The sequence below is a fragment of the Notolabrus celidotus genome, chromosome 12 (assembly GCF_009762535.1).
Source record: "Notolabrus celidotus isolate fNotCel1 chromosome 12, fNotCel1.pri, whole genome shotgun sequence".
Lineage (NCBI taxonomy): Eukaryota > Metazoa > Chordata > Actinopteri > Labriformes > Labridae > Notolabrus > Notolabrus celidotus.
This window is the reverse complement of record NC_048283.1, coordinates 12,733,033-12,745,142: the sequence shown is the minus strand read 5'-3', so window position 1 is coordinate 12,745,142 and position 12,110 is coordinate 12,733,033. Positions and strand designations below refer to the sequence as shown.

At 43.1% G+C, this 12,110-nt stretch overlaps 1 protein-coding gene across 2 annotated transcripts; it reads right to left on the bottom strand.

Annotated features, from left to right (window-relative positions):
• Positions 1-733: 733 nt before the first annotated feature.
• znf526 (zinc finger protein 526) lies at positions 734-9,299 on the bottom strand. 2 transcript variants are annotated; one of them, XM_034697201.1, is made up of 8 exons: positions 8,901-9,299; positions 8,176-8,638; positions 7,919-8,088; positions 5,906-6,001; positions 4,999-5,792; positions 4,765-4,900; positions 1,914-3,539; positions 734-1,287 (listed from the first exon to the last, which is right to left on the bottom strand). In XM_034697201.1, exons 2-8 carry the CDS (start codon positions 8,471-8,473, stop codon positions 1,120-1,122), a joined length of 3,288 nt encoding a protein of 1,095 aa, XP_034553092.1. In that variant the 5' UTR covers positions 8,474-8,638; positions 8,901-9,299; the 3' UTR covers positions 734-1,119. The 2 variants fall into 2 exon arrangements, with proteins under 2 accessions (XP_034553092.1, XP_034553093.1); XM_034697202.1 differs by having other exon boundaries at positions 8,956-9,299.
• Positions 9,300-12,110: the final 2,811 nt, after the last annotated feature.

Below are 12,110 nucleotides of genomic sequence, written 5' to 3'. Positions count from 1 at the left end.
ACTCTCTCAGAAGGAACAGATGAAGCCAGGATACACAGCCTCCCCTCCATCACCTGTATCCTATATCCTCACGTGATTTGTCGCATGGCCGCCATGCTGACCAATCAAAACAAAGTTCTGCTGTGAGCAGAGCTGGGATGAGCACTGAGAGAGCTAAGCAGAGAAAGGAACAAACTGGGAGTCGGCTCTCTCTCGATGTGAGCCGGCTCTTCTGATTCACTATAAAGCATCGACTCTCAGAGCCGCAGCTTTTGATCATGACACATCACTAATGTGCTTAATCTGTGTTACAATTATGAGGGGGTCCTTGGACAATTTTCTCACCTCTTTTGTTTTTTTCTTAGCTTATTTTATATTTATTGAGAAAAGAGAAAGCTGAGATGAGAGTTGCCCATTATTGTTACTTGGTTGCACTAATAAAGTGAAGTGCTGTACATCTGTGGTTGCATTATTCTATTATCAATTTGCCATAATTTTTAAGTATGTAAGAGTTGATTTCATTGATAGCCATAGACTACATGTCTTTCAATGTAGACTTCCACTGAGAGGAACATATTAGACTATTTAGGAACTAAATTTAGACGGTCATACCAGCTTGATCATCAATGAAAATGTCCTGGAAATGTCCTGGAAAATGATCTCTGGAAAAGAGTGGGAACCCTGCAGCATCTTAAGTGTACCTGGTGAACTTCAGAGTACAGGATGTGTTAAATGAGACCTTGGGCTGCAGATGTAGATCATCTTGAAAAAAGCATTTATTGATTTCACATATTTAGAACAGAATGTCAACAGCTGACTGAGCCTTCAATCATGAGAACAAAAATCACATCTACTTCATATAAATGATAAAATGAATCATACAAATATGATCGGAGGCACAACCAATGGTCCTTATTCCTAATGAAGCCAATTTAGAAAACATTATTTCATTACATTTAATACTGATCCCTATAAGAGCTTTGCTGACATACTTTGGTCTTGTTTGGTGAATTTCTTACAACCAATAGTTAATTCTTCAGTTCAAGTAAATCATTACTGAGCACTTCGTTTTAGGCAGTGTTTGGACCTGCACCAACTCGTCCAATCAGCAACAGAAGAAAGGTTTTGTTGTAAGCTTCCTCAGAGGAGCTGCAGACTGTCCAGGGTGTCCATGGCGAGGCCGTTCTCCAAAGCTGTGTGATAGATCTCCAAGGCCTGCTCCAGGGGCAGTGCTCCACCCTCGCTGGTCTCAATGATGGCTATGGTCTCGCCAAACTCGTTACACATGATGGTAGGAGTGCCTTGAGCCTGAGGGGGGAAATGTGCAGAATTACTTCAACTGAAAGTAGAGGAAGTTACACAGACAAGCTACCAGTTGCTGATTTCTTGTCCTCCTCTCACTAAAGGCGTTTCAGGAACTTTACACCAGAACTAGGGACTTTACCCCTGAACTATGTGCATTTCAACTGGAGGAACCAGGGTCTAAATTTAGTTCAGGGGTAGATAATCTCCCCCCTGAAAAGCCCCTGCTTGGTACTTATCAAAGGTCCTGGGACTTTCGGTTGAACGTAACGGTGTTTGTGGAGTTTACACAGTTGTTGAAACAAAGAGGGAGTTCCTGGGAATGCAAACTAGTTTAGTTTCTTATTAAGATTTCCAAATATGATTTAATATAATTTTTTTTCTCCATAAGTCACTGGCCTCATTTGCACAATCTACCTGGGACTTCAGCCCGCGGTCGAAACGCAGGCAACATTGGGGGCACAGGAACCTTTTAGTTCCAGGGAAAGTAGTTCTGGGGGCTAAAGGACCCCGGAACTCTTGGTCGAATTGCACCTTAACTGTTTAGACTCAAAACTTTGACCTAACATGGTTTGATGTTTGATGCTCTTGATTATCAGTTCTTTAATGATGAGTTAAAGATCAATTCTGACCTGCTGAAGATCTGAGGCTTGGATCTGGATCACCTGAGGCTGACCATTAGCCAGTTCTACCGCCGAAGCATTAACCACAGCCACGGCAGAGCTGGTCTCCATGGCAGCCTGAGCAGCTGCCTCCTGATCCAGCCTCTGCTGCCGGACGTGGGTCTTCTTGTGGTTCCTCAGGTTGGAGAAGGTCTTGAAGGCTTTGCCGCACAGTGGACACACGTGTGGTCGTTCTCCTGTGTGAGTCCGGCGGTGTTCAGCCAGGTGCATACTCTGGATGAAACCCTTGCCGCACGTTTCGCAGCGAAAAGGCCGCTCGCCCGAGTGTGTGCGCAGGTGCTCCCGCAAGTGTGTGTTCTGACGGAAACGCTTGCCGCACACTTGGCAGGGAAAGGGGCGCTCGCCAGTGTGGACTCGCTGGTGAAGTGCTACTCCTGAAGAAGACACAAACAGTTTGCCACAGACGGGGCACTGGTGGGCTTTGGGGCGCTTCCCGTTAGTGCCGCGCGGTCGCCCTGGGCCTACGGCGAAGTGGCTCAGTTTATGTAGCCGCAGATTAGCGGGAGAATTCAGCTTCTTCCCACACATACTGCAATCTAGACCTCGCATGGGACTAGTTGAATCCCCTGATGCAGCCTCTTCTGCTGTTGAGGTGGAGGGCTCTGAGGTCACATCCTTTCCCGCCTCTGATTGGCTGCCTGTCTCCCCTCCACTCTGTACCCCTGTACCCGCCTGCAACAGCTTTGGGTGCTGTTCCAAACAGTGGCTGTCTCTCTGCTTTCTTGTCAGGAAGCCAGCTTCACAGTGAGGACACGGGAAAGGGGCCGGGGATCCGGGGTGTTGGGTGTAGCGATGCGCTGCTAACTTGGTGGGCCAGTGAAAGGTGGCGGGGCAGTCTGGGCAGCTCAGTGCTGCGGTGTTGGAGTGCAGCAGGGTGTGCTGATGAAGGTTGGAGGACTGAGAGAAGGAGCGGTGGCAGACGTCACAGCGGTATGGTCGCACACCAGAGTGGATGAGGTTGTGTCTCATCAGATTGGCCAGGAAGGAGAAGGTTTTCCCGCAGTCAGAACACTGGAAGGGCCGCTCGCCAGTGTGAGTGCGGATGTGGTTTCGTACATGGATCTGCTTCTTAAAGGACTTCCCACAGATGCCACAAACAAAGCTGCGCTCTGTGGCGTGGGCCTTCCTCCGATGGTGGACCAGCTGAATCTGGGAGGGGAAGATTTTGGAGCATGAACGGCAAGAAAAAGACCCTTTGTTCGATGTCACAGTTGGGGCAGCTTCTGCAGAGTCAGCCGAGTTAGGAGTAACTCTGACACCTGTGCTGTCCGGGGGCAGAAAGTCTTTAGCTGTACCAGATTTGGTGGCATCCTCCACCTGCAGAGAGTCTTCAGTGTGTACTTCAGATTGAGCAGACACCTCCATGTTGTCTTCCTCCCTGCGCTCCTCCACTTCACCTCCTCCCTCTTTAGCATGAGAGATCTGTCCTGGATCTTCCCCCAGTCTTTCCATCTCGTCCTCTGTTAGAGGGGCCAGCAGGTGGATGTTAACCTCGGCATCGCGGGAATTCCTCTTCTCTCTTGCTCTCTGCAGAATGGCGAGAGCAGAGAGAGATGCTCTTCTTGGAGCCGAGCTCTGGTGGGGAAAACAGACGTAGATCAAATTAAACTGTACAGGTTTTTTTGGACTACTCAACAGTGCTTTTACACCACATGTCTAGGGATGGGTACCGAATTCGGTACTTTGAGAGTAGCATCATGCTAAAAGAGCTAACAGCAAACACAAACCTGCTGTGGGCCGACAGGATACAGGAGAGCGAGACTGAACTAACTGGTGAAGAAGGCCAGCTCAGTCCTGGACCCTGTGGAGGTGGTGGCTGACAGGAGAATTATGGCCAAGCTGTCGACTCTGATGGACTTTTCTTTTCTATATATATTCTTGTTGAAATTCTTGTACTGTACACCTTCTTGTTTGCTGCTGTAACTCCATGAATTTCCCCGTTGTGGGACGAATAAAGGAGTATCTTATCTTATCTTTTATAGGTACCAACCGAATTCCGTCGGTACTACCAAGTGCTGATTCACGTAAAATCAAACGGCACCATGTTTCGGTACCTAAACACGTCCTTGTGACTGTGAGGGAGTGGAAGAGTAGGCGATTTTCCATACTTTCGTCCTGTAATAATGTTCGAGACTGATCGTGTGGACATCTCTGCTCTCTGTGTGGGAGCGCGCCAAACAGAGCCTGCAGCTGACGGGCGCGCGCACTCACCGCAAGGCCAAGCCAAAGCTTTAAGCCACTGAGGCGCTGCACCTGGAATACCTATCTGACGTGCTTGGGTTACCGTGCTTGATGAATTAAAGTCCAAGTCATATTTGCCAGCTGAACTCTTGGTCCGTTTATTTTCATGACATGAGCTCAAAAAGTGTCCAAAACATGACATATCACAGACGAACATACACGCATAACTCCTGCAGCGCCATGCTGCTTGAGCGGTCAAAAACTGTATTACCATCCGGGCGGAACACCTGACCACACAACAAAGGTTCCTACCTTAAATAGACAGTGACCCTGTACAACCTTAATTACGCACACAGGTCACACACATTCATTCATAATCTGCCTTTAAACCGGATATCGGTACCGTATCAGTTCAAATGTGAAAGGTACCCATTCCTACTCGTCACATTCACCCTATCACACACCTTCATACACTTATGGCAGAGGCTGCTGTACAAAGTGTACACATCCTATTCATACACTTATGAATATGAGACTGGGCTTGCTGTCTTGCCCGAGGAGGCTAGATCACAGTGCTGATATCTGACTCCTGGAAATATGTGTATTTGTATGTTCCTACCATGGATGCCGAGGCAGACATGCTCGATAAGTCTCGGTTGAGGTGAGTTCTGCGGTGGTAGAGGTACTTGGTCATATTGGTGAAGGTCTTGTTGCAGAACTGACACTTGTGAAGAGGCTCTGCAGTGTGAGACTTCCTGCAAGAAAGAAGAAGGAAGGGATGAAAGAGAATCAGATGTGCACATCAGCTGATCCTCTGCTATCACGCTGCTGTTTTTGCCTCCATGTTTCTTACCTGTGCATTATAAGAGTCATCTCAGTAGTGAAGCCATTGCCACAGTCCACACACAGGTACCTTGCTACACCAGAGTGTGTGCGCATGTGTGTCTGCAGTGATGTTGCCTTCTTGAACACTCTACCACACTCTGGACATTCATGCGTTCCCTGCTCGTGCACACGCTTGTGAGCAGCGAGCCGGTTGACGGACGTGAAGGTGCGGTTGCAGAGCTCACACTGCTGGGGTTTAGCCCAGACTGCTGCTTTCTTCTCTACTACTCTGACCCGAATGTCCTCCACCTTCTCAATCATCTCCTCCCTCCCGCGTGCCTCCTCAAAGCTCCCCATGACCCCTGGCTCTCCACTCTCTTTATCCTGACCCAGGAAGTGCTCCCCCTGGTGCTGGAGGAAGTCCTCTGGGGTCTGGAAGAGAAGGGAGCACTCTGAGCACTCGTAAGGGTGGATGACTACCACTTCTGCTTGCTGATGCTGCTGCTGGTTGTCTCCCTGAACACCCGAGGCCAACCTTAACTCCACTCTCTGGACATTGTTTTCCAGATTCCCCAGCTTTGCGACGGAGCTTCGGGCCACGGCAGGCAGGAGCGGGGGCAGCTTGGAGCGGCGCTGACTGCGAGTGCTGGAGTTGTCTGCCAGAGCCTGAGCTGTGAGGATCTGCAGGTGCATGGTGGCTGAGCCAGGGGTGGCTGTCACTGGAGGCAGGAGGGCGGTACGGGAGGTTGCAGCAAGTTTAGAAACAGACTGATGCTTCTTCTGTTGTTGTTGCTGCTGCTGCTGCTGCTGCTGGGCAAGTACCTGGAAAACACCCACACATGTTAAAATAAATAAACAAACATGGCAATACTGTAACACCTCATGAAGAAATGATATATGCTCCTCTGTTGTACACTTATTACAGTCCCAAGTACCTGCGCTAAGATCTCTCCAGCCTGCTGCTCACTCAGCACATAGTTCTGCATACTGTTGAGAGGAGTTATGGTGCCATCAGGCTGCAGCACATACTCCTGTTGCAAGAGACAAAAAAAAGACAAGTTAATGTATTCATACCAAGCAGCAACCTCCGGTCTCAAACTATGAAGCCCATGTGGAAGTGTTATAAACTACAATACATCGAGAATCCGCTTGAGGCTGGCTGTAGAAACACCAGAAACCACATACACACCAATTCAAAAAAGACGATCTTTGCAGCATTAATAAACATGTTTACAGCCTGGTTCAAACAACGGCTTGGCTCTACGTAGCTCATTTCTCTATCGGCACACACTGTACGTGGGGTGAATTTTTTTCTAAGGCGACGGTTCAGAAGATATTAAGATTACAAATTTTTGCCCAAATAAGGACATGACTGACGTGACTCCCGGACGGGAACACATAGCTGTTGGCTCGGAGGCTCAAACTCCGCCTCTTTAGGTCACACTATTGCTGTTTTCAAAACGACCTGCTACATACTACCTACTAATGTAGTAAGCAGTAGGTATTGCCTACTACATACTGCGTTTGAATTTAGTATGTAGTATGACTGTTCTGTTCGATCTGTGTTGCAGTACGCTGGGCAAGACGTCACTGGATTTCCAGTTTCGAAAAGCAGAAATAAACAACGGCCAAGCTGATAGAGAAACTGTTTCTTTAGCATCACTTATAATTTAAAAAGTTAGGAGGTGGTTTATATGGAATTCAATAATTTTCACAGCACCTAAAAACTGAGTTCCCCCAGTCAAAAAACGAAGAGAAATGAAAAAGCAGAACGAGCACTGTGCATTGTGGGAAACAGTACGCGAGGCAGACTGTGGCTGTTTCCGAAACCACCTACTATACTAGCAGTACGTACTGATTTGGCCAAAATTGAGTATGTAGTAACTAGTATGTGAACAAGAGCAAAATCTGCAGTATGCCAAAACTCCCCGGATGTCTACTGATTTGGGAAAATTTCTCAGTATGCATCGGACCAGTCTGCCTCGCGAACTGTTTCCCACAATGCACAGCGCTCGTTCTGCTTTTTCTTTTTCCTTCTATCTTTATGGGAGGAAATCCATTTTTGGGTGCTGTGAAGGTTATTGAATTACATATAAACCACTTCCTAACTTTTTAAATCAGAAATGGATGCTAAAGAAGCAGTTTCTCTATCGGCTTCGCCGTTGTTTACTTCTGGTTTCCGAAACCGGAAATCTAGTGACGTCTGTCCCAGCGTACTGCAACACAGATCGAACAGAACTGTCATACTACAGACTAAATTCAAACGCAGTATGTAGTAGGCAATACCTACTGCCTACTACATTGGTGGTATGTAGCAGGTGGTTTCGGAAACAAACTGTGAAATTTTCCCCAATCAGTAGCCGCCGGGGAGTTTTGGCATACTGCAGATTTTGCTCTTGTTCACATACTACTTACTACATACTGAATTTTGGCCAAATCAGTACGTACTGCTAGTACAGTAGGCGGTTTTCGAAAACAGCCGAAGCCTGGTTGAGTTAATTTCCAATATGGCTGCCTTCAATATGGCTGCCTCTAACGATTGGCTTCAAAACAGCACTCAGGAACAGACGGGTGACGTCCCGGATACTACCTCCATTATCTATACAGTCTATGGTATTTATACATCAGCTAAGAAAGCAGCTAAATAGATAAAAAGTAACATGACATGATTGGTGAAACTCCTTCTGTCAGGTGATTATCAGATGTTTTGTAAACTGGATGTATTCTGTTTGGCTGTGACACACATTTAAACTACTACTTTCTTTAATTAGAGTCAAGCTGCAGCAGCACAACAGAACTTTACAGATGTACACAAACCAGATCAAATTTACTAAAGCACATGGCTCATTTAGAAAACTAATTCTGCTTTCTAAAACTTTAAACAAATGCATTTCACAGTTATTATTAAAGGTAAATTCTGAATGTCTATCCAGTGTTTGTCCTCTCACCATGGTTGTTGTGTTGCTGTGTGTGCTGCTCCTGCTGTGGGTGCGCCGATGCTCCAGCCAGGTGTCCGGGGAGTCAAACAGAGCCAGGCAGTCAAGACACTGATACTGGACCGGTCCTGACATCTCAGCCCCTGCCCCTGCCTCCTCTGCTTCCAAAACTTCACACAGCTCTGTGGATCAGTCAAATCCATTCACTGACCTCCAGAATTGTGACTGCACTTTATCCAAACAACTTTTATTTTACAGCCCTGTCTTACCTTGCTGTTCCACCTCCATCCCCACCTCCCTCATGTGCATCTCCTGGTGCTGCAGCAGTTCCTCTGGGTTCACGAGGAAGGCCCCACACTCCAGACACTGGTACTGCTGGGTTTGCCCCATGTCATGGACACTGTGGATGGTCATGGTCTCCCCTACCTCCCCTTCTCCCTCCTGTCCTGTGTGGATCTGCTGGTGGATCAGCACATCCTCGAGGGTGTTGAAGAGCTGATGGCACTCGCTGCACATATACTGGTGCTCCACATACACACCCTCAGTCTCCTCCTGTTGCTCAGCCATGATGGTACCAGATGTGTGTGTGTGTGTGTGTGTGTGTGTGTGTGTGTGTTGCCTTATGTAAACTGTATCATGGAAAGGGGTTGTGTGAGAAGAGGTGAGGCTTTAAAGGTTAAGCGTCTGTCTAATAAATGCAGACTCATGCAGAAGCCCAGTGAAGGATCCCACCTGTAAAAGAAGAATATAAAGATGCAGCAGGTGATTGAAACATGGTTCCAGTGTGTCTCTCAAACTACCACAGGAATATTAATTTACATGCACCCTGATATGATCTATTAAGAAAACCATGTGTTCACTGAGAAAATGTAAACTACCCACAGGAAACACAGTTAGCCATACAAATGCTACAGCTATAACACGACCACTACCCAGAGGTGCTTCACAGATCATTCTCTGGTCCCCCACAAACATGATTCATATCTTTATTTACAGTGTGTGATGGCGTATGGAGAGCTGTTGGCGGCGCTCCCTCCGATATTGCAGACCTGTTTTTCGGCACCGCGGTTTCCTGACGGTTGCTCCCCGGTACGTCGGGCGGTCCGTCAGGCGGCGCTACCCACTTTTCCCCGAAGCTCTCCGGCTGCGACGGCGGGCCCTTCTTTTTCCTCGCCTCTCATTTACTCTCGTTGGACAACCCCTTCGTGTAGTCCTTAAGCTCACACCAGCCAGTGCCTCTTCATTGTCCCGTGTGACCGTCGGTGGTGTGGAGATCTATAAACTGAAAAAAATCCGAAGAAAATCACATTTCAAAGCGTGTAATGAAACGTTTACCCGCCGATCGCCTCCATTCTTGTGCTAACAGTCCCCGCCCAATGCGGTAGCCTCGGAGATTTCGGCTTCTGTGATTGGACAGACAGCCTGTCAGTCAGGAACTCTGGTTCTATGATGGGCATTGTAGTTTTTTAACCCTCATGTTAGGGACAGTAATAATGTTCCTGGGTCAACTTGACCATAATGAACTGAAGCATATATGTACCAAACTTCAAATAATTTTATTTTTTTTGGAAAATTAAATTGCATTGACAGAAATGCTTATTAATTTTCTAAATATGTGAGCATTATTTGACTCATAAATAAAATAAATATTTAATAATCCTTTTTGCATTTTAATTTTCATCTTCAACAATGCTAATTATGATAAACAATTTAAATGAAAAATAAAATTACATTTGATTTTTCAATTTCAAAAAATGCCCTACATATGCTAAATATGCCCTTCCATAGACCCAGAGCATATTTAATGATCCAAAAGTGTAAGGACCCCCCCAAAAAATTCCAATAAACATTTTTTAAATATAATTTTTAACTCCATTACTAACCATTTAAATCAATATTTAGTGCACTAGTGTTCTTTAATCCTCAAAGAGCATGGTTCAATGAGGATAACTCACTCATTTTTTATGAAATTCATTTTAAAACTTTTTTAAATGTACATTGAAAAGACCTCAATAAAAATAAAATTACATGACATAGATTTTTTAAAATTTTATTTTACAATTGTTTATAAAAAAAACATTTGCATTTTAATTTTCATCTTCAACAATGCTAATTATGTTACACAATTAAATTGAAAAAGAAAATTACATTTGATTTTTAATTTTCAAAAATTCCCTACATATGCTAAATATGCCCTTCCATAGACTTGGAAAATATTTAATGATCCAAAAGTGTCAGGACCCCCCCCAAAAAAATCCCAATGAACATTTTAAAATCTCATTATTAACTCTATTACTTACCATTTAAATCAATATTTAGTGAAATAGTGTTCTTTAATCCTCACAGATCATGATTCAATGAGGATAACTCACTCGTTTTTTAAGAAACTCATGTTAAAACTTTTTTAAATGTACATTGAAAAGCCCTAGATATAAATACAATTACATGACATTGATTTTTTTAAATTTTATTTTACAATTTTTTATAAAAAAAAACCATTTGCATTTTAATTTTCATCTTCAACAATGCTAATTATGTTACACAATTGAAATGAAAAAGAAAAAAATGTTTTTGTTATTTTTACTTTACATTTTGAATTATTATTATTTTTTATGTAGTGAAGTTGATAAATTAACACAAGACAACTGTTCTGTCACATGCTGCGCAGGTTTTTATGCTGTATTTAGCTGGTGTGGAGGCATATATTGCCTGAGATGGAAGGAACCTCTGAATACCACTAGCCTTTCATCCACTGTGACTTTAGAAATGCGAAATAATACTTATATAACTTATATACTTATACTTATAATAACCATTTTTTTCTTTCGATTTTTGAACTTTAAAATGCAACATAACAGGAGGGTTAATCGACTCCTAGTATATATTACTTTTAGTGATGGTTAAAGTTTTTTGTAATGTGGAATATTTTCAGCGAGAGATCCAAAAAAGCCTCAAATGATGTTGAGTCATGAAAACTCAAACACCATGACATTAAGGATATATACTTAAATAATAAAGAAGAAAAACCACAACCATCCACTATAAACAAATCCTAAGGGACATGTGTCAGTCAGTGATGTATCAGACCTTTGAAAATCATTGAAAATACTAAAACAGAAGCCATTTTCTTTTCAACGATGCTAAGTCCATTACATTTTGCAAACACACTTAAGATAAGATAAGATATACTTTATTTTATCACCCATTGGGAAATTATTTTGTTACAGCAGCTTACAACACGGGACAGGGGAATACAGCAATGTACAAATAGGGCAAATATTACAGATATAGTTGTGCTCCTAAGTTTACATACCCTGGCAGAATGTATGGTTTCTTGAGTAGTTTCTGTTGTCTTTATGATATGAAAAGAGTAAACACAATTGTCTGATAAAAATTTTGTTTCACCCAACCACTGACCATGAGTGAAAAATAAGTTTTTCTCTTATCATTCATATTCTCGCCAAAATAAATTGCCAAAAAAAAAATCCCAAATTCTGCCAGGGTATGTAAACTTATGGCCACAACTGTATATACACACTATGTACACTACTATCTGATGAATAGATAGTGAGGTAAGTTATTGTACAGATAAAACTGCACCAGGTTATTAAAAAACCTACACAGTATGAGAAATTATCAGTGTGATTTAGATTACTTATTATTATTATTGTTATTGTTATTATTATTATCATCATTATTATTACAGCTCGTTTTTTGTTTAGCCTCATTCTTATTTTATTTCAGTTTACATTTAAAGAGCTCATTTGCAAAAACAGATAACTCAGTTTTTATACATCTTCAAAAAACATTGTTCTTTTTGATTTAGATTCCTAATAAAGTTACATTTTCAAGATATCTCTGATTAATTAAGTTATTTTGACTTAGTCAAAGCCACCCAACCTTAATTGATTGATCATACCAAAAGCTAGTATTATAAAAAAAGTGTTTTTTTAATTGTTTTTTTAATTTTTTAAAAGTGAGTTAACTGTTTTTGTATATTAACTCTTCATTTATTTTATTTTATGTATATGTTTAACTTGTATAATAATGAACTTCCTTTTTGGGGGGGGCATTGGGGTCATTTTGACACGTTAGAGACTATGATTTAGAGTGTTTCAATGCTATAAAGTGTTTATGTCATAGACTGTATAAAATGGTTTGTGTATAGAGAGTGACTTTGATCGTAAGTACCTTGTGTTTATTT

Bases quoted from the DNA above. Each gene is read 5' to 3' on its own strand.
- znf526 (XM_034697201.1), bottom strand. From the start codon at position 8,473: ATGGCTGAGCAACAGGAGGAGACTGAGGGTGTGTATGTGGAGCACCAG. The intron at 6,002-7,918 runs GTGAGAGGACAA...CTCTTGCAACAG, and splicing joins ACAGCAACACAACAACCATG to GAGTATGTGCTGCAGCCTGA. The intron at 5,793-5,905 runs GTACTTGGGACT...GGTGTTTTCCAG, and splicing joins CTGGAGAGATCTTAGCGCAG to GTACTTGCCCAGCAGCAGCA.